This window comes from Gallinula chloropus, assembly GCF_964237585.1.
Source record: "Gallinula chloropus genome assembly, chromosome: 2".
In the NCBI taxonomy this organism is placed as follows: domain Eukaryota; kingdom Metazoa; phylum Chordata; class Aves; order Gruiformes; family Rallidae; genus Gallinula; species Gallinula chloropus.
Genome location: NC_140086.1, coordinates 162,531,753 through 162,558,675, shown reverse-complemented (window position 1 = coordinate 162,558,675; position 26,923 = coordinate 162,531,753). Strand labels below are relative to the sequence as shown.

The 26,923-nt window shown below is 46.4% G+C and overlaps 1 protein-coding gene across 1 annotated transcript in view; it reads right to left on the bottom strand.

The window, feature by feature from the left end:
• Positions 1-436: 436 nt before the first annotated feature.
• Positions 437-26,923, bottom strand: part of PTH1R (parathyroid hormone 1 receptor) — a 121,749-nt gene continuing 95,262 nt past the window's right edge. Inside the window, exons 5-13 of the mRNA XM_084260786.1 lie at positions 22,216-22,310; positions 20,545-20,731; positions 17,983-18,136; positions 11,310-11,370; positions 8,533-8,599; positions 4,927-5,021; positions 3,231-3,372; positions 2,013-2,054; positions 437-802 (exon numbers count right to left, since the gene is read on the bottom strand). Coding sequence (XP_084116912.1) covers positions 440-802; positions 2,013-2,054; positions 3,231-3,372; positions 4,927-5,021; positions 8,533-8,599; positions 11,310-11,370; positions 17,983-18,136; positions 20,545-20,731; positions 22,216-22,310 — 1,206 coding nt within the window. The 3' untranslated portion in view covers positions 437-439. The remainder of the gene's footprint in view (positions 803-2,012; positions 2,055-3,230; positions 3,373-4,926; positions 5,022-8,532; positions 8,600-11,309; positions 11,371-17,982; positions 18,137-20,544; positions 20,732-22,215; positions 22,311-26,923) is intronic.

Here is a 26,923-nt window from a genome sequence, read left to right as displayed (position 1 = left end):
TGAAGATGGCACTGTACACTCCTCAAGACTCTTGCTTTACTGGGTGAGACTCCTGTCCTCCTTGGATGCCCACGCTCTCCAAGAGGTCCAAGGACCATGTGTTGCTTTGCAACCCCTCCCTCACGCACTTGCAGTATCTCTGTTGTTCAGCAGGTAGCAAGGCCTGGAGGTCTGGATAGCCCTGCCTCCATTAACACCAGGGAGATTTAGACCACTGAGTACATGAGTGTGATCGACCACTGGCCACATTTGTGGCTCACTTTTTTTTCCCCCCATATAACTCAACCTCTCGTTCCACGGAACAGAGGAACTGTATGGAAACCCTTGGCATCCGATGCGTGGCCTGATATTCTTTTGCCCACTAAATGCTCTCCAGGAACCTTTTTTCATCCTTTTTGCTTCTTTTCTTTTCTTTTCTTCCCCTCCCCCCCCCCTCTCTTTACATAACTGTCTCTCTTTCTTCTTCAACAAGTACTGTGGGTTTGTCTCCATCGTAAAGCCCAGAGCCGTTCAGGTACTCCTCATCTTTGTTGTACTGCTCTGGTCCAGAAGAAGGCATGGAGTTTTCAGAAATGGAGCCATTTTTTACATAACCTGGCAAATTTCGGTGTCCGTTGAGGGTCCCCGGTATAAGTCTCGTATTGAGATGGAGGGCAAGTGCCCCTCTTGTGGCTACATTTGTGATGCTGGTGTGGGAAACCATTGGTCCATAACTGTAGGTTGTGCTCCCACTTCGTGCTTTCCTTTTAAAGTCAAGTGCTAATGTCCACCTGCTCCATGACTTCTTTATTTCTGCTTGGACCTGAGAGATAAGGGGAAAGAAAAACCATCAGTGGGAGGAGAGAGGGACAGAGAGTACCAGAAGGAGGTAGAATCCACAGGCAGAACGGGTGACAAACTCTCTGGGGAGTGAAATTAAGATGAACAGTAAACTCACATTAAATCTGCCCTTTCCAAATGAAATTTTTGAGGTTGGGAAGCTTTAATACCTGAAAAGATCTGACTGAAAATGTGGGTTAACTCTCTCCAAGGATTAAGCTATCATGAGCAGCACTCAGGAGTGAATCTTCTCAATGGACTGTATTAAGTGGGATGAAACATCAAATAGAAGTGGGATGAACCTTTGGAGACCTTCAGAGGTGCCTGAGTTTCTAGTAATTTCCTCCAGAAAGGAGTTAGCTGGCTACTTTAGACTGAGTGTCCCACTTTTAGAAGGCTAAAGCAAGGATGAGATCAGTTCCCCTTATGGTATGGATTTCGCCTTGGTTTTATGCTGAGGTATCTAAGCAGCATATTTGTAGTTGTATTTTCCTGAGGCCAAACTAGACTTATGGTGGGCCATGAATTTACCTCTGTCCTATCCTGGTGTGCATCCACTGACCATCTAGTTACTTAGAGAGAATTAATGGTAAAAAAAGACATTACAGCATATCACTCTGGAAATAGAAAAAGGTCCCAAAAGTCTGGACAATCAACAGAGTTTGCTGGTTAGGCAGCTACTTTATCAATCCACAGATCTGGAATTCTGCCACTGGAAGTTTTCTGCTAGGAAAAGAAAAAAAAACCCCTTTTTTTCCTCTGTTAGCTATTTCCAGGAGCTCTTTTATTGGTGACATCATGACCTGGATGCCTTACATGACCAAAACCAAGGGTATGAACTTTCTATATGGACTTACAAATCCTTCATTGGGTTCAAAATAGGGTTATGTCTCAGGAATAAGTGGGGATATGCTGATGTGCATCCACCTCAGGTAGCTGGACTAGATGAACATTGTAGGTCCTTTCCAATGGAAAATAGCTTATCCTACCCTACCCTATGCTATCTCATTTACCTTACTATTAGTAGATGTTGTACTTGGTGACATGGTCTAGTGTTGGACCTAGTAGGGCTGGATAGATGGTTGGACTCAATGACCTTGAAGGTCTTTTCCAACTGAAACCATTCCAGGATTCTAAGAGCTGCGTGTGGAACTAACCCAACAGAACAGGGAAATAAGAAGCTGGTGACTTACCTCTCCATTGCAAAAACAGTATATGATGGCAACAAAAAATCCCTAGAAGGAAGAAGAAACAATGCATGAATGGTGCCCCTGTGTTCCTCTGACATCAATGACATTCATAATATGCTGTATACAGTGGGCATAAGAAACCTGGCATTGTTCAGCAGCATGAGAGACGTGAACACAGCCATTTCCCTGCAGACTACCAACAGAACAGACTGCATAAGCTCTCTGGCTCATGGGTTAACTAACAAACAGGTTTATTTTCACCTCCATGTCTTTTTTCAAAGTTTCTGCAATGGTGATTGGGGGCTGGGGAGGTGGTGGGGCCAACCTCAACAGAGAGGCTTATGTACATATTGCATTGACATTCCCAGTGTTTTACATATAGCTGGTTATGTTGCTGGATGGAAGGGTGGAAGATGTTTCTGATTGGACTTTTCCAGCTCTGAGGGTAAGTGGAGCAGCCCATGTGAGGGCCAGTACTGGCTGAGTGGGATCAGTGAAGGAATTTGGATGGGAGCAAACCATCCACATCTTTCTGTTGGCTGTTTACCCAGGTCTTGGTGGGGTTGCCCATGGTTTTATCCCATCTGCACCCAGCAGGAATTAGGAACACACATGAATGTAAACTTGGTCCTCACCTTCCTTAGTTTCTATAAACTCATCATCTGGTCAGACCCACCATCCACCTTTTGTCATCTACACTGCTCAGCCATGATGATAGGTAGCAGCAGTTAATCTCTCAGCAAAGGCTGTGCAGTGGCTATCAAACACTGCTCTCTTGTAGACAGTTGCATATTCTCTCTGCTGTGTCTTATATAGGACCAGTCCTGTAGCTCAACCTGCCTTTCACCCAAACCTAGAACTGAGGAATCCATTCACAGGACTGAAAGACAACTTGGGATAAGCAAATTGGAAGCTAAAATGAAACAACACATCTCTGTGGATCTCTACCAGCTCATGTCTAGCCTGGATCTAAAGAGGTTTATTTTGTGGGGCAAGTTATCTTTCAACAGGAACATTTCTTTTTTTGGACACACTGTGCCTTTATTCATTATGTTTTGCAAATATAAAGCATCCTTGATGCTAAAAGTACTGTCCAACCACCTTGTGAATGAAATCTACCCTGCTTCCAAAGACAACACCTTGCACTCTCATTTCCCTCCTGTCACTACTGAAATCCTCATAGTTACCCCACCACCACCACCAGATTAACAGTTGCAATACCTGGAAAGAGTTGAACAGCATTTCATAGTGCATTTGAACTTGCCAAAGAATCCCTGACACATCTGTGTATGGCATAGCCATGAAAACAATATAGTGAACGCCAAACAGAGGCATAAGGACGAGGGTAGATTTCAGCAGCTTCCTGCAGCAATAAGGAAAAGAGAAAGACACAGAGGAAATTAGTGGATGGGATGAATCTCCCAATCAGGCTTGTCCACCTTGGACACAATTTGTATGTCATTTTTCTTGCTCTCCTCTCCCCTTGGCTAGGCTTGGCTTGCAATGACTGGACATGGTCCTGTGCAACCTGCTGTAGCTGACACTGCTTGAGCAGGGAGAGTTGGATTACATGATCTCCAGAGGTCCCTTCCAACCTCAACCACCCTGTGATTCTGCCTGATTGTTGAGGCAAGACACAAAGGCCCTCCCTGGGTTAGTGCCTTCTGTGCAATCAGCAGGGCTGGTGGAGAGGGAGATGCATCTAGGAGCAGAATTGTTCTAGACATTGAGGGGAAGAGGATTGTACACTACAGGGTAAGGAGAAGATGAAGACTCTTAGGAGGTGCTTTGGACCTCAGTATCAACTGGAAAGCTCCTATTTCAAGAAGCTCCATCTCAGCATAAGACCAATATAGGGGGCTGGGGGGAGATACAATACAACCCCAAACACTTGGCTGACTTTGCTCCTCAGGGAACCAGCCTTGCCTGGAAGTGATGCTAATTGCAGGATTAAACCTTCTGCCAAGTGTTACAGCAAGTGACCAAGTGCAGGCAATTATAGAGAAGGACAGACATCACTACCAGAAAGCCCTGGTACCTCCTCTGTCCAGCAACTGGAAACCACTGAGGGAATTTAACACATTAAAAGGAGAAGGCCCCATCCAAACCATAATTAATAGCAAGCTTCAGCCAGTGAGAAGTAAACAAATAGATAAATCAGAGCCCTGACAGGGAAGCAAAGAAAAATGGAGAGGTGTTTTCCTGCCAAATTTCATTCCTGCTTCAAATGAAACGTCTTGTGTTTGGAGAGTGAGATGGTAGCAATGAGCTCATGGTTTGCAGCCCAAATCATTCTGCTCTCCCCACTCTGCATGTGTCATGCTGCTCAGTCCAGCTCAGGAGATTATGAGAAGCCTGAGGAGCTCTCAAGCAGCTGAGGTGCCTCAGCAATCTGCTTTTTCTGTCCAGTTTTCACCATGCTACAAATATCCTGAATTATCAAGAGAGAAGAGCTGGCAGAACAAAGGAAAACAAACATGGAAAGGCCAAATTTCCAGCAAAGAGTGGGGAATCTTTTTTGCATTTCAGCAAAAGTGCTGAAACACCCGCTGAAGGGCAGATTGAACAAATAGACCAAGTTTCACAAAGCACAGGAGGGAAATAAATAAGTTGGTACAAGGTTTAGGGATTTCAGCAGCATAAACCATGCTTTTATTTTTGTGCTCTTGGTTCAAGGCCAGCACAGTCACTTCCAAACTGTCTGAAGAAACTGAATTCCTCCCTTTAACCTATCAGGCAGGTCCCTTAGGTTGGATTCGGTGGGATTCTGCTTTAAGAGACTTGAAAGACTGCTTTTTTTTCTCACTTTATTTTAGGGGTCTACAGTATGAACACCGTGAACCAGTCACCCTGTGGTCAAGGAGGGGAAACAGAAACTTTGACAGCTCCCAAAAAGTGGAGAGGGTGTGTGACTCACCTGTACTGTTGTCTTGAGTCACACCTCCCTGCATTCGTCTCCCGTAGCTTGGTTGCTAGGACTCTGATAATGTTGATAAAAAGAATAAAATTTACCTGGAAGAGGTGGGGAGAGAAACAAAACAGCAAAGGAAAGAGAAATGTTAAAAAAAAAGAAGAAAGAAAACCAGGCAGTGGTAGTGTTGTTGAGTCAGTGGTTTCCCCAAGAAGAGCTGAGGGGTTGTGGAACACGGTGACCTGAGGATGCCACGTATGAAGCTCCTCCTGGGAGAGCTTGTCCTGTGGAAGGGGTGAGCTCCACAGGAAAGATCCAGGGTTTTGGGGGATCTGCTCAGCTGTGTTTAAGCTGAATGGTTGAGAGTGAGGAGGAAATGGCTTTCTCTGACAAAGCATGGGCAACTCACATGGAATCACCTACACGTGAGCTAGCCAGAGGACATCAATATATAAGGCAGTGTTGACCAGGCATTTTGAGGTATGAACCACAGACAGCTCTCAGTATCTTTCACATCTTTCATCTCTTTTCAAAACTCCATTCAGTGATACAGGGTATTTTCATAAACCTTACAAACGTGGGGAGCAGAGTGAAATGACTTTGTGTTTGTCTTTTGCAGCCCACTCAAGGTTAAGACCTCCTCAGGCTATGAGAAGAATTACTAGGAAGCCTTTCCATATTTCCATGTGCAAAAGGGAAGAAGAGGAGAAAACTGCATCACAACAAAGACACAGAGTCCACCTAACTAGGGCTGACAGATCAGGAATGCAGAAGGGCAAAATAACCATAAAACTTCTGTTGCATGTGTACTAATAAGTTTCCCTCTGGAGGTGTGTTTAGTATGGATGAGATAAGGACAGTAAGGAAGTAATATCTACTTCCTATCCATGGAGCCACATCTATGAACCTATCTTGTGTCCATCTGTTCAACCAAGATAATCTAGTTCTGCAGAAATGTGGTCATGGTGACCCACCCAGAAAAAGGTGATGGCAACATCTCACGGCTTCGCTGCCACTTAACAGAGGAGGAAAATGGGGAGATACTCAAGGTATTCCTGGCTTTTGGGGGAAAAAAACCCACGTTTATTTCACTAGGGTGGGGATTATACCTGCTGCTCCTCCAGATAAACCCATTCTTGAGCCTACAGCAAGACCACAAGCGGAACCATTGTGCAACTGGGCAAAATCCACACTGCTACCCATGGGTTTCTCTGGAGGCTTGCAGCAGTCATTTGACTTCTCAGATGCCAGTACAGCAGCATTTCAAGGGAAAAACCAGTTCCCATGCCACACACAGGCTCAGAGTTTTATGCCAGAAGGGACCATCATGAACCTCTGGTTTGATCTCCTGCGAAATGCACTCCATAAGACCTCCTTGTGTTGGTTTCTGTTTGAACTATGGCAGATCTGAGTTTCAGTGTTTCCATGACGGAGATCCTACCACAACCATCGGGAAGTCGTTCCAACGGTTAATTATCCTCACTGTTAAAACAAGTAGTTCCCTGAGCCACCGAACGAGCACGGCCTGGTTTGCTAGGGCTTTGTCTTCTGTGGTTGGATTCCATCTCCTTTAACGAGGTGCAAGTTCATTTTGAACAGCTCTCCTCTGTGTTAGAAAGGAGGGAAGGTTGTACGCCGTCGTTTTCCTTGAAGGGGCATTAGCAGAACTTCTCTCCTGTATCTATTTGACTGTTTTCATTAGGGTTTGTGGGAATTTTAACATCCATGCAACCCCATTCCCTTAGTTACATTTGGTTGGAATTTACTGACTGGCACAAAAGTTATAAGGGAGGGATGGATGGGCTGACAGGCAGAGAAACACGTATCCTAAGGGCATGTAATTCATTTTCACTGGAAACCAATCTGAAAGGGAAGAAAAAAGAAAACCCAGGAGGCTTTGTTTCTCACAGGAGTTTTTCTAGCTTCAAAGATTCAAAAGCAGAACCTTGTTCTGCATTTGTTGGTTAAATTGAAGATGTCCAACCTTATCACGCTCAGGAGGGTAACTCCTCTGACTTCCTGGAGCATGTGCTACGTCTTAAAAGAAAAGCAGACAACTGAATAACATCAAAGTCAACAGCAAGAGTGTGGAGGGATTTTAAGCCCCTCAGCCTCCAAATTCCCTGCAAGCACATCCAGAAAATGCATAACTTAGTCCAGCAACATATGACCAGTCAGTGTGGGAATTGAAAAGGCAGCCAAGTGAACAATATGAACCCACAGAAATTAAACAGAAACAACCCACAGAATATTTTTGCATGATAAATAGCTGCATTTGCAAATAGCCAGGGTACAAGCACAGCAGAGCCTCATGGAGAAACATTATTTTTACAAGGATGAGCCTCAATTGAGCTCTTTCTCCTCTGCTAATTGGGCTTTAAATTAAATGCAATGGGGTTGCTGGCATTCATCTAGTTGAACTATCTGAACTTTCTTCTCCATCCTACTAATTCGTTTCCAACGACCACGTTGTGGGCTTGGTGATTCGTTTCTTCCAAGGTGCAGAACTAATTGCCAGAGCCAGGAGGCTAAATTCCACTGAAAGGGAATTCTGATGAAGAAAAAAGCCCCCCAAATCCAAAGCAGCTCACCTATTGCACCTATTGCACATATAAACATATTGACCTCAGAGTCTTTCCTCCTGTTTATATGCAGATGGTCTAATTTTCTTCTCACCTATGCCAATCACCTTCCAAAGCCTCCTGGTTTGTGAATCAGAAGGAAGTATAGAGAGCTGGATGCAAAACCCTCTGAAGAACATAGAGAGATGCTTGCTGACTCCACTCAGCTTCTCTTGGATGAATGTTATGGGGGACTAGCATGTGTGGGAGTGGAAAAGCCCTACTGTGTGCACTCACCTAACCATCAGAAGATAGGAGTAATGGGGAACCACAGAGAAAGACAGAGGAAAGAGAGTAATTAATGAAAACTGTGAAAGCAGGTTCTCTAGGTAATTAAGACCTTGCTCAAGTAAACACATAACTACCCACTGAATGCCCCTTTGTGCAGGTAATCACATCTTAGAATGAGGGCTCAGTCCTGTGCCTGGATAATGACACTTATAACCCTTCTGTCCCCTTTGGCTAGTGGGTAGGGGCTAAAGCAATCTTCCATCAGCAATTAACAATCATAGCTGGGATGGTTTAACTTTCATCCCTACCTTTGAGATATCCCAAGCTTTTATCAGTTCAGAAAGATGGTTCTGATACAATCTGATGATACTGAAGCAGAGCCAGGAAAAAGGCTCCATTCACCTAAGGAACCCACTAGAGACGCCTGGTGAGAACACCTTACAACCCCTGATCTCTCCTGATTGGAAATATTGGTTTGAATGTTTGTTTAATGACTTTAGGGTCTTACCCAGTATCATTTTTTCTCTCCTAAGCAAGACTTGAAGCTGTTCATAAACCCCTCTGCCATATGCAGCTATCAAATTTACTGCCAGGTCAAACATAAAGCCCTTAAAGTGGATGTACAGAGACACGACACTATTCAGGCAGGAGCTGGGTTAACAAGGTGATTAGAGTAGGGCAGCCTGCTCAACTCTTCACACTGAGCCCGCACAGACCAAAGGCCCTGCCTCCCACCCCTTTGCAACCAGCCAGTACTCACCACGATAGCTGCCAGGATGGGCACCTGAATAATCCATTTTAAATTGCCAGCACTCAAGTCCCAACACCTGAGAAGAGATTGACAGCCCATCAGGAAATCACTAATTACAAAGAGCAACAGACTCAAGTGTCTCATTGGATAAATCCACCCTGGAAGGATGGGTTCCTCCAAAACCTGGCTTAGTGGAAGCATCTAACTCTAACCCAGCCTTCAGTCCACACAGGTTTGAAATTGACCTTCTGCTGTTAAACTATTCAAAACTTAAACCACTATTAAACATATTTAAAATTATGCTCTCCAGGTGGCAGAACAACTTTTCCCACAGTAATCAAGATAAGTTTCTTCTGGACAGGAACTCATCCTTTACCATGTCTTCACCTCCTTACCAGAAAAAAAGCTGTGCTAAGAGTAATCCAGCTTTCATGAAAACAAGAGAAAGGCTGAAATGGTACATCACAATCACAGAATTAAAAGGTTGGAAAAGCCTTTTAAGCCCATCGAGTCCAACCATCCCTGTCCTGTGCTGACCCAGCTCCCTGAGCACCTCATCTCCCCTCTGTTCAACACCCCCAGGGCTGGGGACTCAGCCCCCTCCCTGGGCAGCCTGTGCCACAGCCCCACAACTCTGCCAGGGAAGAACTTTGCCCTCCCAGCTGAGCTGACCCTGCCCTGGGGCAGCTTGAGCCCATTGCCCCTCCTCCCATCTCCTGGCCCCTGGCTGCAGAGACCATCGCCCACCTCTCTGCACCCTCCTGTCTGGTAGTCGTAGGTGGTGATAAGGTCACCCCTCAGCATCCTCTTCTCCAGGCTCAACATCCCCAGCTCCCTCAGCTGCTCCTCATATGTAGTATTACCCCTGGGAATAAACCTGCACAACCTTCCCTGGGGGCAGGTGCTGCCTGAAAATGGGCTGATGGAACTAAACCGTGGTTCTGTATTCAGTTCCTGTGCTACTTCCAGCTGTGCTCTTGCAGCAAGACCCAGCCATGCCATATGAATGTCTTTACCTTCTTTTCATCTTCAGCCCTTATCCAAGTGAGGGCTGGAAGGGCACACTGTTGGTGGTGTTACATGTTGGGCTACAGTCCTCCCTCTGCCAAAAAGGGACTGAACACTATTTCCTCCCAGGCATTTCCAGCAGCCATTGAATAAGGTCACTCTGTGTTAATTACTCTGTTTGAATCCTCTCCAACCACGGAGAGAGGAGTGCCACAGGCTTTTCTTTATCTACACCAGACAGTTCCCACATGACAGCTGCAGTTTTCATTTCGTGGCCCAAATGCTGCCCAGGCAGCTGTTCAAGGCAAGCGAGAAGCTGGAGCAGAGAAACCACCAGTGCTGACTGAAGGGTTCTATGAGCATGAGTCCATGCCAGTGCAGATGTGTCACACTCCAGTAGCTGTGCTACTCCTTCCTTCCAAGCCTGGAGCTGAAATCCCATTTGGAAATCAATGTCTTCCCAGGGAAAACCATCTGAAAAGTTGCCTGGGGACCCTCAGACTATTGCTGGTAGATTGTGGGTAGGTGAACCCCATTGCATGGTCAAGCCCCTGCATTACTGGGGGAAAATGTGGTTGTTTTGGAGTTTGAAGATTGGATTAGACATTAGGAAGAAGTTCTTTACTGTGAGGGTGGTGACACCCTGGCACAGGTTGCCCAAAGAGGTGGGGGAGGCCCCATCCCTGGAGACATTCAAGGTCAGGGTGGATGGGGTTCTGAGAGACCTGCTCTAATTAAAGGTGTCCCTGCTCACTGCAGGGGGGGTTGGAGTAGATGGCCTTTGAAGGTCCCTTCCAACCTCATGCATTCTTTGACTCAGTGGTGCTGTGGATCCTTCATTCATCATTCTATAAGGACTTGAGGCCATGAGGGTGCATGTGTAGCACCAAAGCAGCAGCTGATCCAATATGACATTTCTGACAGTAGACAGAGGCTGATGTTTAATGTGGAACAGGCAACCAGTTAGTTATATTTTTTCTAGAATATTCTTCCAACAATCTACAGTTCAGGATGGCCTCCTGAGCCACAACATTACTGAGTATTTAATCCTGCTGAAGGAATTTGGGCAACCTGGTCTAGGAAAGGGTCTCCCTGCCCATAGCAGTGGGGTTGGAACTGGGTAACCTTTAAAGGTCCCTTCCAACCCAAACCATTCTATCATTTCTATGATTTTTATGATTTCTATGATTTTATCTTCCACAAAATTGTGCAAACCTAATGTCTTGCTGGCACCCACACTTCCTGAAGTGAGGACTTGAATCACCTTCCCTGGATGTGTTCAAAAAAAGGGTAGATGAGGTACTTAGGGAGATGGTTCAGCACAGGATGGGATTGGTTGCACTTGATGATCTTCAAAGGTCTTTTCCAACCTTGTGATTCTGTGACTTACAGCTCCACCACCTCCAAATAACCTCCTTGGACTGTGCTGAACCTGTTATCTCCCAACTTTATCCCCCATTCAATCAGGACTTTAAAGATCCTGGTCCTGTCCCTGCCTAGCTCTCAGCAGCCCTCTTTAGTCCCAGGGATAATAGCTGCAGGTGTCCACATTTATCAACTTCTGTAGAACCAAAGGAAAGGTAGGAAAGTTGCATCCACCTTCCCCTTCCTTGCCACCCCTACCCTTCCCAAAGTTTGCTGACCCCATAGCAGAAGTAACTTCTGGCTTTTCTTGGTTCCTTTATCCCTTTGGGATTTACCCACAAAGTCACCGTTGCCAAAAGCCCCATAAAAACATCCCACATAAAAAGGAGAAAAGAAAACCCAATGAAACTTACTCTGTGTCAGCTAGAATGGCTCTCACGCTGGCCCACGCTGTAACAAATACAGCAGGGAGTCCTGCAAGAAAAGAATACAGGTCAAACTGGGTGAGTAGGGGGACTGGTGGGCTTCATTCCCATAAGCCCAGGCAGAGTGGGGTTCATGGGAAGGTGGAATAAGCAGTTTTAAAATATTGAAGCATAATTTAGACTAGGAAAGCCTGCTCTTGGTCTCACATCTCTTCTGTAGTCCAAATGGTAAACCAGTGGCAGGGAGTATTTTCTGGAAGACATGCCATGGTCTGGACATGCCCACCCTACTGAACTCTCCTGGATTTCCAAGCAGAGCAGCTTGCTTTCCCAAGATGCTGGCCAGGAGTGGTCCAGGCTTAAGCTACCTCCTGGTTTATGCTCGGGAGATGCTCAGGTCTGGGCTGGAGATGGGTCATGGACTTGGCAGGATAAATCATGAAGTTGCTGTGCACTACTTTCTAGAGACATAGCCTGTGGTGCTTGAGCCTGGATGGCTGATGCCTTCTCTAACCAACTGATTTGGTTTGAAGCACAGAAGGGTTTCCTGCAGCACACTTTTCCCAAGACATTCATTCCCTGACATCAGGGAAAGGTGGATCTGGAGTCAGGCACAGACCATACCTCCAAGCACAGGGCTGGATGGGTTAGGAACTCTTTAAGTATCAGAGACTTGCTGCAGGAAGCAGATAAATGCTTGAATTTAGGGGACCATTTGCAAAATACCCTAGCCAAAGGTTTGCTCCCAAATGAACCGTTCTCATTTCAGCCCAGTTACACTGGGCATCATCTTTCCCCTGTAAACCAGTTAAAGAATCACCAATATCCAAATGCAACCTTCTATTTATTTTATTTTGTAGGGTCCAGGCTCTACTTTATTTGTACAACTGAGTCCCCTACTGGCTTCCCTTAAAAGGCAGGATCAAATCCACAGTAGCCTCCACAAATTCCAGAAGAATAGCCCCTTTCAGGGTGATTTTTTTAAAAAAAAAAATTAAAAAAATTTAAAAAATAAATAAAGGCCACGTTTATCACCAGTGACTGTAAATATGCTGTTCACAGTCTAAGCTCATTGGGGCTCAGCATGCACAAGCACATGCTTAACTTTCAGCATGCACTTAAGTCTCATTAGAGTGCTTAAAGGCTTTCCTGACCACGGCTGCTTTCCTGAGCTGGGGTGTGGAGCAGGGAAGCCTGTTTCATACACACACACACACACACCAGGGCTGTTATCTTGGCTGGAACCTTGAAATGCCATGGCAATATAAGAAAGCAGAAATAATTGAGCACAGAACCCCACTCAGGACCAGTGCAGCAGCACTGCCTACAAAGACACATTTCTAAGGAATGCATCCTGCTCTACAACCCCCTGTGATGCCTGGTGCTGGAAAGAAAATACTTAACCTATTGCACCAGGAACCTGGGAGGGTCTTGAAGCTGAGGGCTTGTGGAAGGTGAGGATTTATTGTACCAAGCACCATCTATTTCCTCCTCACTGTTAATCACCTATCTATGAAAAATAGGTGCTCTAAGTACTGGCTGAGGTATCAAAGCCTTAAATGAATAAAATTTTATGATATTCCAGTTTATATCAGCCAAGAAACTGGCCATGTTGGGAGGTTCAGATGCCTGTGAGATGGGGGATGTTCACCCACTATTGTGAAGGTCTAAGCTTAATAAAGAGGGATTTTTTTCCAGAGGTTTAGATGCCTTTGACATGTACTTGTTCCTCCTTAGCCTGTCCTGTACTTCAGAAAAAAAACACTGTTCCCATTCATGCTAATCCTGTGCTGTGTTCAAGCTTCCCAGCAACAATAAAATATACAGGAGAAAATAATTATACCTGAAAAAACCCCAACCCTATGTATGGATTTACTGTGCCCTGTGTACTGCTGCCTCTCTCCATTCAGGCAGGCTGAGGAAAAGGATCCTTGACATTTGAATTCCTGGCACTGGTTTTATTGCTACGTTTGTCTTTCTGCATCTCTTGCACAGCTTTGGTTGGGGGTTTTGTTTTTCTTCTTTCTTTATTTTTCAGTGTGATCACTTTTAAACGCTCCTAAATTTACAAAAAGTGGTGTGGATCCTCTCCTTTCCTTTCACCTGCCCTGCTTTTACCTTCTCTCTACAGCAATGTCACATGGAGTGTTTGGGCCATCAGGTAATTTCTAGAGGTCAGGTTTTTCCTCCCACTCTGGTAAGCTAGGAGCTTACTGCCTGGACAGCCAGAAGGCTTAGATTTGCCTCCAGCATCTCTTTTATTTGCAGGGGGTGACTTTTTCCTGTCTCCACTTGAAACTCCTGGTCTGTGATGTCCCAGGACTGAGAATCCCTCCTGCTGAGCACTCACAGAGCCATAGATGAGAGAGAAGCTAACTAGAAAATCAGGACCAATGTCTTCAAAGTTAGACATCTAAAGGTATCTGCAGACAGCAAGATGTACAAGAGGATGCAGCTCTGAGCAGGGAAGTCACAAGAGATTAGATGCAGCACAGAATCCCAGACAGGTTTGGTTTGGTTTGGTTTGTTTTGGTTTGTTTTGGTTTGGTTTGGTGGGGACCTTAAAGATTCTCTAGTTCAACCCCTCTGCCATGGGCACACCCATCACTAGATCAGGGTGCCCAAACTGTCATCCAACCTGGCCTTGAACTCTGACAGGGAACCAGGGGCAACCACAGAATCACAAGGTTGGAAAAGACCTTTGAAGATGCATCAAGTCCAACCATTCCCATCCTGAGCTAACCCCAGCTTCTCTGGGCACCCTGTACCATGGCTTTTCCCCAGTTCCTGGGAAGGATTTCTTCCTAATATCTAATCTCCCCTCTTTCAGTTCAAAACCTTATCCTATCACTACACCCCCCTGATAAAAAGTCACACCTCATCTTTTCTGAAGGCTCCCCTAAGGTCTCCCCACAGCCTTCTCTTCTCCAGGCTGAACAACCCCAACTCTCTCATGTCCTCACAGGAGAGGTGCTCCAGCCCCTGATCATCTTCACGGTCCTCCTTTGGACCCACTTGAGCAGGTCCATGGGGCATCTGGCACCTGGCCAACCCACCAAGGAAAGGAAAATGAGTCTCCAAAAAGCCTGCAATCTCCTGGATGGCTGTGAGCACAGAGGGATGCAGGCAGGGATGGACTCATGCATGTCCTCCCCCCTGGCACGTCTGTACTCCATGTGGGTGAGCGGGTGTGACACAAGATGAACCCCACCAGGGTATAGTGATGCTGTGAGTGACTTCTACAGAATCCACATTGTATGCGCTGTGCATTTCCAGTCAATACACACAGTGTGTACAATGCAGGTGCTATAAAGTCAGGTGTCTCCCCATCAGCTGGAAAAAGCGTTAACTCTCAAGCTGGGCAAAGTCTGGTGGCCACCCCAACCTCCTTACTCTCCTCTGGCACTTTTCTTGTCCTACATGCCCCCTAGCAGGTAGAAATTTGGCTCTCATGACCGTGCCAAAGCTGCAAGAGCTGGTTGCAAAGCTGGGAGAAGAAGGCTTATGAATAAAGACCTTATGTAGGTCTGGAGAAACCTGGTCTCAGTCCCCTGCTATTTGAAAATGGCTCTGAAGAACAATGAGTGGGTTTCTTTCAGTTCTTCTATGTCACAGTTTCCTAAATATTAAATAATAAGACCTTCTTATTAAGGCTAATAAGACCTTCTTATGCCTCTTGCTCCTGTTAGGTATGAATCCCTTCAGCCAAGGATGGTTTCTGCATAGATAAACACGCAGGGCTCACCAAGGTGAGCGTTCAGACCTGAGCACCTCTAACACATCAGCCCATTTGCCTTTTCCAGGTTTCCCTGAAATCCTCATTTGCACCGTAGCTGGAAGTCAGTGCAGTCCAGCTGGGGTGAGGGGAATTAACATGGTGTGAAGGAAAAATGCCAGTGGAATCAGCTTGGGGTTTCTAGCTATTGGTCATGCTTCTTAGACTTCCTTCATAAAACAGCTGCAGGGAACTTGAAGTCTGCTGGGGAATTTATTGTTGCCCATAATCTCATTATTTATTTATTTTGCTTGGGTGCTGGCAAGGAGAAAAGTTCCTTTCTGCCATCAGCTTCTCCCCTGCAAAATAAAGGGGCGCTGAGGACTTTCATGGAGCTGCTCTCCCTTGTGCCAGTGAGGATGTGGATTGAAAAAGGCTCTGCAGAAACCTTTGGGTCTGACATCAAAGAGTAACTATATGCTCTGGTTTCCTCAGTAGTCTGGAAATAAGATGTTGCAGGGTGATTTTTGCTCCATACCCCCACCTTGGAAATTTCCAGGCTGGATAAATCCACTGCTGTTTATTGTTACACAAGCAAGGGGAAAAATAAAAATGTCTCAGCTTTTGGGGCAAACTTCTCTTTTCTGTACCTATGTGGAATGTCATCATTATTTATCACTGATTCCCTGTCATTCATTGCTGTGGTATGGGCAGGATCCAGTGCCCACTGCAGGGAACTGGAGTTTTTCCACTGATTCCAGTGGGTCTTGGATTGGCTTGTCCTTTCCAGTGCCCAGAAGCTATCAATGCAACACGTCTGTGTGGGTGCCTTGTGTGTACATTATCATGCTAATCCAAACAAAGCAAAAACAAATGCCACTGGAGGGATCCTATGTTCTCATTCCAGAGGAATTTAAATTGAGCAGCCTCAAAACTTTTTTGGAAGCACACAGATGATTGGTGTTGTGACAGGTGTGACTTCAGCTTTGTGGTTGCTCTGATAAAATGATTATACTCTGGCAGTCGTTGGAAGAATTAATGAGAGGAACCCATGCCTGTTAGACTGTTTTCCTTTGGCTGCACTACGAGCAGCATCAGGTTGGTTTTTCTTGTTAAACATAAGGCATTATTTTTCAACTGCTTCCTTCTCCTCCAGAATTTGCTCTGGGGAATTGGTTCTTTAAATCTCTTCTGCACAGTTTAATGTAGTTTTCTGAGAAGCAAAGTATGTGCAGCTTGAAGGTGTCTGGAAGAGGGTGGGTTTGGGGGTCTTTTTCTTGTTGTTCATTAGTTTTAAGGAAGGGATTATATATAAAGTCATCACAGCAGCTGAGGTAGGAAATGCCTTGTCCCCAGAATATCTCTATTTATTTATTTTCCCCCCACATTACCAGCTGGCTGGGACTAGAATTTGCCTAAGAGGTGGATGCCCACTTGGGGACTCATAATTACACCTCCCATCTTTATTATAGAATCTTAGAATCATAGAATGGTCTGGGTTGGAAGGGACCCCAAGGGTCCCAGAGCTCCAACCCCCTGCCACAGGCAGGGACACCAACCTCCAGGCCTGGAGCTACACAAGGTTGCCCAGGACCCCATCCAACCTGGCCTTGAACACCTCCAAGGATGGGGCATCCACCCCCTCTCTGGGCAGCCCCTTCCAGCCCCTCACCACTCTCTGCAAAGAACTTCCCCCTAATATCTAATTTAAACCTCCCCCCCTTTAGCTTTAATCCATTCCCCCTTGTCCTACTATTATCCACCCCTAATCATGTGCCAGCACCAGCAGTTTCTGACCTATGCAGCAGCTAAACATGAAGTTAGCAAGGAGCTTGGGGATCCCTTCTCCCTCAGCATCACAGTGGGGAAGGAGGAAAGGTGGAAAGAGTCCTGGGCTAGTGAATCCCTTGCTCTCACAAAGCAAAAAAACCCCTCACCATAAAATCAGGCCTGTGCTATCTGACTGGCTCTGAGCCCCACTGCTAGAGGCACTGGTTTTCTTCCAGGAGAAACCATGTGCTGGAGCAGGGATGGTGCAGTGCACACAGGAATCACGTCTTAACGTGCAGTCAGGATGTGGCCAGGTGCACCTTGGACTTGGAAACTGGGAAGTGGACCAGGGCCATGCAGTTTAGAGGTATCCATAGCCACCTCTGAACAGGTTTTTCCTGCTCTAAGCTACTTTGTAGCCCTACACTCCATTATTCTTAGCTATGTCCTTGAGGATCATCTACTACGTTTCCTGTTCTACCTTACAGTCCCCACACAACTGTGAGCAGTTTTTTATTGTCCTCAGCTTACCAGCACCTCATAACTCCTCCCAAGCCAAAGCTAATGCCAGAAGTGAACAGAAAGCACATTCTCATCTGAAATGTGTGTGCCCACAACGCCTTCCACTAATGAGCACCCTCTCTGCACCCACATCCTGCCCCTTTCTCCTTACTCCAGGAAAAGATGCCCAAGTTAGAAGAAAAGGGAAAAAAAAAAAGAAAAAGGCTTCCCCACAAATTTCAGGTTTCTGCTGGTTCTCCAACACTCATGAAACCTCAGGAGCTTTTTTTAAGCAACTGAGATGTGAGGTAGGAAATCAGAGTTTAGTTCTGCCATGAGGAGCAGATGCTCACAGCTTCATGCAACTTTCCATCCTTCCAGCCCAGGAGGCACTTGGCAGAGATGGGGATAACTCAGAGGGTGCACTAAAGTCATCTGTCACACACACACACATCTCCTGTCCTGGAAGGATGGAAAGATGTGCTGTGTCTCCAAGCCTGGGCTGATCCTTTCAGAGATCCTAGGAGTGCCACAGAGTAAATACCACCATTTAGAGATGATAAAGGCTTCACAAGAGACCCAACCTGTCCTTGCAAGATTCACCATGTCTTTATTTCAAAGACCACCTCCAACAGGCTTCTTACAGGTCAGCCATAAGGAGCAGCCACGACTTACCCCAGCCAAATAATGTGAATCCCCAAAGATATTTCTTCTCTGAGAAAAATGCCATGAAGATGAGGCTGTGGAGATAGAGCCCTTCCACCAGAATCCAGTAGTAATTGGTTGCCAGGAAGTAGAGGAAGAAGGTAACCGCTACTTTACAGCCCACCTGCAATGGCCACAGAAAGACAGGGTTATTGTGTGTGAAATTCTTGTTCTATGTAAGGCCATGATTTGCCAAGAGGAGCTGGAAAACAAGGTGGAGAAAGGGAAAAAAAGGGTGAAAGATCAGTTCAAGAACACAGAAGAGAAGAACAACTGAGAAGAAAGATTCCTCCCAGCCTGTCTCCTATAGTAAGGGAACTGGGAAATGTAAGAGAGACATGGAGAGACGCTGATGACCTGATCCTACTCTCCCCCAACCCTGGTGATGAGGGGTTCACATGCTTTCTAGGACATCTGTGTTTCATCTTTTCCCTGTGACTCTTTCCCAGGATAGAGGACAAAGGGCTGTGGCCAAGTCACCTTGGTCTGGGTGACCTGGTACAAGTCACGTCATATGGAAGTATGACACCCTCCTCAGTTTGTGGAGAGGTACAAGCAGCATGCTGAGGGTCAGTCATCCTATCCTGTCATGGATGTCCAAGGTGGGGTCCTCCAGGGCTGTCTGTTCTCCAAGAGCAAACAGAAGCTGAAGGATTTCATCCACAATGTCAAGGTGTTTTCTGAACAGAGGGAGACCTGGTAGAGACTTCCAGGGCACTCCAATGTTAAATGAATGTATTAGCTGAACTCTCAGTCCACATTTTCCTGAAATCCTTTGATTTCCTGAGAGGAAAACCTTGACTGTGACTCAACACTCTCCTGCCTTTCTGTTCCAACCCTTCTTAGCTCTAGTGGAGAAAAGCTGCAAAGTAAGGATGCCACACAGGTTTAATTGGTATGAAGGGTCACATCTTGCCATCGCTTGTCAATGTGGAAATGCTAGCACCTTGGATAGCCCAATTTCACAGGAAGCTTCTGCTACCAACCACATCCCACAGCAGCAGCACATCTCCACGTTGCCCCTTACTTGGAAAGGAATATGACTTGCCAAAAAGGTCAATAATATATAGCTTGTAAATTAAAAGAGAATTCTTTATTCTGGCCCAGCTCTTATGCCAATCAAAATGAATATACACATTATATACATATATACTCATAGATGTAAGTTATGGACATGTTTACACCCATTTCCTTTTACAGAAAAAAAGGAAGTTAAACCAGAAGATTAATTAAAAAATCCCATGCAAGTGTAATAATAATTTTTATATTTAAAAAAATTCACCATCTACCCACATACCAGGAGTATCAGCCAATAATTGCACAGCTCCCACCTCACTTGGAAGCAAAATAAATACATTAATTGTTGCTTTCATCACTTGTTTGCCTGTCAATTGGGCAGAATAGGAAATGCCATTAAATTGCTAATATTCAAAGGAAGCAATATATTATTCTGATTATTCTTCATAAAGAGTGCAGCCCAAGGAGAAAGAGAAAACAGTGCCATAAAACATCTGATGTTCTTCTCAAAAAGGGAATGTTTTGATGTGTACCAAGTGCCTCAGCCAGAGACTCAAGAAAACTGATGAAAGAGAAAGGGAACATGATAACAAATTTCCATCTGGGGGGGACTTGGATGCACAGTGGGATGCTTCATATCTGCTGATTTGAAGCAGAGGTGTTGGTGGCCAGGTCTCTGGTAGTAGTACAAGCCGTGCTCAGCACCCCCAGCTCCCTCAGCCGCTCCTCGCAAGCTTTGCTGCTCTCCAGCCCCTTCCCCAGCCTGGTTGCCCTTCTCTGGACACGCTCCAGGACCTCCAGCTCCTGCTGGGAGTCAGGGGCCCACAACTGGACCCAGCACTCCAGCTGCAGCCTCCCCAGTGCCCAGCCCAGGGGCACAAGCCCTGCCCTGGCCCTGTGGCCACACTGGCTCTGACACAAGCCAGGATGCCCTTGGCACTGCTGGCTCATATTCAGCCTGCAGTCAACCCACACCCCCAGGTCCTTCTCTGCCAACTGACAGCTCTCCAGCCAAGCAAGTAAAGGCTGAGAGCCTCCCAAGACATGCTGAACGGTAGCTTTGCTCAATCTGGGGTGTCAGTCTGATGGCACAGATGTTACAGCACAGTGATGCCTCCATGGGTCATACAGAAAGTGGCTCCAAGTGGAAAATGCACATCGTGGTGGGAGAAGTTCTGTGCAATGCAGCACTGATGTGCCTTGTGTTGGGATAACCAGGGGACTTACCAGAGCCATACGCTTTAGGGGGATGTTGAAAATAGCAGCTGAAGATGGGAACCAAAACCTTAACCTTGACTTTACTGCTCTTCCTTAGCTCTGGGGCTGGGCAGTCCCCCTGGGCCAGTGGGTTGAGAAGGAATGAGAAGGGATGGGGAGAGGTTATGGAGGGTGGAGAAAGCAGGGGAGGTGGTGTCCCTCAGAAGGGTAGAGAATCCCACTTAAAGAGGTGAGGTGTTGAACAGAAAGAACAAAGGCGTGAAGCCTGGAGGGGCTGGCTGCACCAGTGATACTCACAAACTGTGATTTATCTGCTGGAGGTGCTTCAGTAATGGATTTCAAGTCTTCCTCTGAGATCCTTTCCATCTCCTCCAAAGCTGACCCAGAGTACAAGACCGCGTCCTTCACAAAGATGCTCATGGCTCTCAGCATGAAGGAGACAAACAGGTGCATGTGGATGTAGTTTCTAGTGCAGTGCAAACGCCTGGAGGAGAAGACAAAGAAGGATTGGAGTAGTTGGACAGGCTCAGGGTCACCTCTGTGCCTGAAGAGCCCCAGCTCCTCTCACCAGCACCATACCCTTCACAGAGCCAAACCCTGCCTTTCAAGGCTTCACATTTGTTTGCTCTTTGTGCTGAGGAAGTGGACTGCAAAGGCTACAGAACTTGTGGCCACTAGAAAACTTGCAGAGATTCTTGTAAACTGCTGATCTTTGTGCCCACTCCAAATGCAGTAGCAGCTATAGTAGTAACTACAGCCTGCTGGGCTGGTTTCTGTTCACCTTTAGAGACACTACCCTTTGCTTGGTCATGTTGGGCAGTTTCTGGGCTCCACCCCAGCAATGGCAGCAATGGCCCCACAAATGCTGATTGTAAAGCGCTTTAAGATCCTTTTTTGGGGGGAAAAGCTGGATGGGAAGAAGCAGATGGGGTTGGACCCATATCTATGAGGTGTGTTTTAGAAACGATGATCCTGTCTTTGGGGAGAAGGAGGAACTAACTGACCTTTTGGGGTCCCCTTGTGTCCTCTGCAGCTCTGTTGGCTTGCCATGCATGAATTTATGAATGGATTTATACCCTCCTAAATCCCCAGCTTCAATAATGGAAACAAAAACCCCAGAAGCTGTGTTTTTTTTCTTCTTTGGAGGACATTGTGATAGTACTAACAACAGTTTCCTGTGCTATTATAATACAGATTACAGCCACCAAAGGGAGTTAAATCTGGGGCTCAGGGGAACAGGGCTTAGCACCCTGCTCCACCTACAGCTCACCAGTTATGCTTTCCCAGAGGACAAACTTCTAGCTGCCAGCAAGGACTCCCATCCCTTCACTCTCCTCATCTCTACAGCACCAGCCAGGTGTCAGGGATGGATGATGTGGGTTCAAAATAATAGTTAGGGGCCTCCATCCCTTGGCAGGGGTGGTGGAGAAGGAGGGCAGAGTATCAGAGTTAGGAAGGTGAGTGGTCATTTTTGGATCCCTAGGTACAGCAGTAGCATGGGGAGACTGGAGGCACTTTTCATGGCTGGGGTCCCCTTTGACTGGTCTATCCTTCAGGAATATTTGGGTTCAGGGTGGAATTTTCCTTATGAAGCTCCAGCTGTCTGAAAATTAGCCATACAAATCTAAGCCAGTCATCTGAAGGGGTAAAAGGGGTGTAAAACCCTAGGTAGTCTTTCAAGGGAGACAAACCTCTTCCTGGAGATTCCCCTCTTCCCAATTTGCTATGAGGAGGGTCTAGAAAACTCCATTGCAGACAGTGGTGGTGGGGGGAGAAGTTCAAACATCCCACCCACCATCCCCCAAGACCTTTGACCTAAGTGACACTAACACAACCCAAACCACAGGTGCATTCTCCTGTGGCTTGCTGAAGAAGCCTCATGCCACCCCAAGTTTTATCCTTTCAGGAAAGCCCGAGGCTTTTCCCAGCCTAGTGACAACTCGCTTAGGTAGAAACAGAGCCGCCTACCTGAAGTATCCCAGGATAAGGACAGCAACTGTGAGGGATCCCAGAGAGATGGAGTATCCAACAGTATATATCAAATAGAGGCGATCAAAGACCTCCTGCAGTACAAACGATGGAGAAAATAGCGTCACATTAGAACGCATCCTACTGCATCGTAACACAACCGTGGTAGCAGCACAGAGAGCCAGGCTATCGTACCTGCTGGGGGTATACAGCCCTGGGTTTGGGACATCATCATACTTGAAGTCTGGGTTTGTTTTTTTGACATAGGAACAGCTTGGAAAGCAGTCTTCATTTTTCCTAATGACTAAGGGGGATTAGGGATGGAGTTGGATTAATTCCATGCCTGGAAGTTTTTTTGCAGCATTTTCATCCCAAAGGAACCCAAAGCGCTTTACAAACTCTCAGCCAAATCCAGAGATCATTGGGGAACTTTTCCTTGAACAAAATGCCTACTGACCTGGGATTTTTTTATATTTTTTTTTGCTGGAACTGTAAAATTTAACCACAAGGCTATGCCATACCATTGCTGAATGACTGATGCCCAGGCTGGTGGAGTGTCAACCCACCACAGAAAACATGGGGAGGATATACTTTGGCTGTGGGATATGTGAAGAAATCACCTGCATTTATGTTTCTTTTTTTGTTTTTTTTTAATCAAAAGCAGCCCATGACTGTGATTATCCAACCCAGACACAATTTTAGCTTGCCAAAGTCCCATTGGAAAAGGCCCTGTCACAGGACAGTTCACAGTAATTAATCCTGTAGTAGCTTTTAGTTTCCTTGGCCCTCTGTTTTCTAGATAGGCTTTAGAAACCCTGAGCTTTCCTTTAAATACTGAGATGTTTTTCTTCATCCTGTGCTGGGGGCACGCAGCTTAACTCAGGAATTACTGAGTATCTGCCTGAAAAGGGTTAAAAATGCCTGCCACCACCCTAGCTCCTTCCCCTTTCATCGTCTGAAATTAGCAATAAACCCCAAAGAAACCAACCAATTCAGCATCTTTCTCCTGGCTCCCTCCTCTCCCTCCTTTCCCTCACCCCACCCGCTGGGTTGCAATAACATTAGTAACGCTGGGTTCTGAATGACAGCTCTGATTTTGATTTGAGGCTAGAAATGCTGTCCTGGAATGCAAAACCTCAGCCCTATTACATCAGAATCCCCAGATATGTGAATGTTTCTATGTGGTTTCCATTGGTAGAGTGGTGAGCTTGCCAATATTAATCTACTGTGTGTGCATGTGCGTATTTATATATATATATATATATATCTGTGGAGGCAGCAAGCATTAAAAAGCCAATGTGAGCAGATTCAAGACTTTTAGGGGGATAAAAAAAAAAAGCTCTTTCCCTTCAAAACCTGGTGCACTTTTCCCTCTGCCAAGTTGGAATCCTCTTTGAACTGGAAAACATTTGCCTCCATAGTGAAAATTTTAAAAAAATTAAATAAATAAAAAAAATTAAAGCCCTACTCCAAGTGGAGGATTCTTGGTGATTTGGCAGTTGTGAGGAGTTACTATGCACAGCTGAACAAAAGCATCCCTCAGCCCCATTCAGAAATTTACCCTGGAAGATCCACGTTCCCATCGGACAACGCCACCGTTGTAACGGCGATGGCCTTGGGAAGGGCCCGCTGCTTGGCTGGCAGGACATTTTCAGAGGCTGTGGTTAATTCCTCTGATTAACCACAGGGCCTCTTTTTTGAAAGGACATTGAGTCAGGACTGCCAAGACATACACATGCATGCATGCATGCACGATGGTGTGCTTGCTCGCAGACACCGGTGCCGCGAGCCTTACCCAGCGTCACAATGGGGACCCTTCAGGGAAGGGGAATTTTTGGAGGGGGTACATAGGTCCTTGGGGAAGCCTCAAGAGCAGAAGGTTGAGGGGTTCTCCAAAAGGCTGTGCAGAGCAGCCCTATGTTTGCTAGTTCCTCAGGAATGGGGAGTCCTGGATTTACCCAGGAGGGAAGAAAAAAATAGCTCTAAAGGCAATGCCAGGTCTCCCTCTTCTCCTAGCACAAGGGAGGTCCCAGCTTGGTGGAAACCACAATGCTGAATCAGGAAAGGTCCTTCATTGAGTCATCTGCCAGCTGAAACAACCACCTCCATGGTCTGAGAACCCTCATTTTGGAGCTGAGATGGACAGGAGTTTAAATAATTCACAGAAGACCACAGGGGTCATGCCTGGCCAAGCCGTGGACACAGACTGGACCTCCATAGCACTACTTACTAGAACATTCTGCTACAGGAGGTCCTCTACCTAATGTCTCTTATAAATCCACCCTGAAGATAGAATGACTATTGCTGGTCATCCACCAGCCAGTTGGAAGAGGCACCCTACCCTGCCAAAATCTGGCCTGGCCACAACACAAGACCCTGGATTAAAAGGTGTGCTACTTAAACCAGGGTCATTTAATTTGACTCTTGCTCTAATCCTCCACTGCTTCAACTGCTGACATGTGCAGTGAAAAAGAAAGAAAAGCTGGAAAAAATGTACAGGAAAATGAGAAAGACAAAACCTCCATCTCTAACATTCCAGGGACAGGGATTATTGGCAAAGTATTGTAAAACTCACAATGTAGTACCAAGATTAGGGAACACCAGTTTCAAAGCTGGCCTCCTTGAATGTTGCCCTCTGACCACTCCATCCCATGCCCCTCTGGGGTGAGATAATGACAGGGAAGGTGTGGGCTGGATCTGATCACCCCTTTCTTCCCATTTCTTATATATCTTCCCATCACAGCTTTCCTGTGCCTCTTGCATCTGCCATGTCCTGAGGAGTACCCAACTTGTCCCCTTCCCCTGACAACAGGACCTGCAGAAGAATGTTCTGGAGTCCTTCCCTGCATATGTTAGAGCCAGTTGTGGTTGTTCCTGGAGGGTACTGAGCAGGGTGAGGCTCCCCTGTTGTGGCTGAGCTGCTTTTGGGGTTGGCAAAATGACTTCCCATCAAGTCATGCATCATGGGTCCTCTCTTGGTCGTGCTTGTGGTGCTCTCAGCACTGCACAGCCTCAAGGCACTTCCTTCCCCTCATCATAGAATCACAGAATCACAGGAGTTGGAAGGGACCTCCACAGACCATCAGGTCCAAGCCCCCTGCCAAAGCAGCTCCTCAGCTCATATTTCCAGATCAAGTATCTGCAAAGTTTCTGAAAGCTGCTGATTCAGATGTTGCTAATGACATGTTTGAAATTGGCAGAGGAAGCATTTTACTTCTCTGGATGATAAGTGATGCCAGAAGGTCTCTGTCACCAGCTCCAGTCACTGCTTTTCTTGCTTTCTTTTAAAAATAAGAGATGTGACTAAAAAAAAAGCTTAATGGCAGGGAGAAGGGATGTTTGCAAAACAGTCACTGGTTTCCAAAGCTGAAGGGAAATTGTTGAGTGCTGAACATGATGTTTTGCTGCAGAGTTCTGTTCCCCCATCTATAGAGGGGCTGGGTACTTCAGATCCTGGAATGCAACTGGGGACAGGTCACAGACTAGGACATCACAATTTTGATGTTTTAATGTGTGTCTTGGTGCATGTTGAATGCACCCCCCACCTGGAGTGTTGTGTCCAGTTCTGGGCTCCCTGGGATCAACCAGCCAGGGATCTCTTGGAGAGAGTCCAGAGGAGGGACAGAGATGCTGAAGGGCCTGGAGCATCTCCCCTGGGAGGAAAGGCTGAGGGAGCTGGGGCTGTTCAGCCTGGAGAGAAGAAGCCTGAGAGGGGATCTGATCACTGGTTCTCAAGAGCTGAAGGGTGGGAGCCAGGGGGCCATGGACAGCCTCTGCTCAGTGTCTGTGGGGTCAGGACAAGGGGCGATGGGCTCAAGTTGGAGCCCAGGGAGTTCCCCCCAATGTGGGGAAGAACTTCTTCCTGATGAAGGTGAGGGAGCCCTGGGACAGGCTGCCCAGGGGGTGTGGAGTCTCCTTGTCTGGAGAGATTCCAGCCCCTGTCCTAGGGACCCTGCTTGGGCAGGGGGTTGGACTCAATGAGCTCTTGAGGCCCCTTCCAACCCCTACAATTCTGTGATGCTGTGATGGTGATAATCAAATCAACAAGGAGATCTTCAGATTCAGTTGGCTACACCTAAGCACTAAGTGCTGTGTGAGATGCCTGTAAGTGTTCATGTGGACCCCAGATGCTATTCTAGTAGAGCATGGATCTTGTAGACAACTGCCAGCCTTATGTTACTATATGGGTTACAATCCATCTCCAGTGATGCCAGGTGTTTAAGTGTAGGCAGATAAACTCAGACCCTTGACTATGGTCAGCAGAGCTGAAGAGTTTTTTAGCTCTATAGAACAGTCTAAAAGGAGAAAGGGAAGGGTGGTCTCAGAAGCCAGATGAGTGCTTTGGCTACCCCACAGAGGTAATACTTTTCCATGCCCTGCCCAAGTTAATCTGCAGAATTCATAGCCACAGGACGTCCAGGAGACCACAGGCAAAATGTGCTCCTGATCTGCTGTTCTCCTTCATAGGAAAAAGTTCTCCTAATTCCCTGCTACAACCTGAGAATGCCCCACAGCTGAAGGCACTTGGAGGGCTATACACAGGGACAAGAACACTCTTTGCTTGCCAGCTTTCATAAGCTGTCCTTAAGCCTCTACTGTGGGCCAGCAATGGTTAAACACAGGCTACTACATCTGACCCTGTGTGTTGCGTAGTGAGGACCCTTGTGTTTTCATGTGAGATTCTATTACATTGCTGTTCTAAACCATC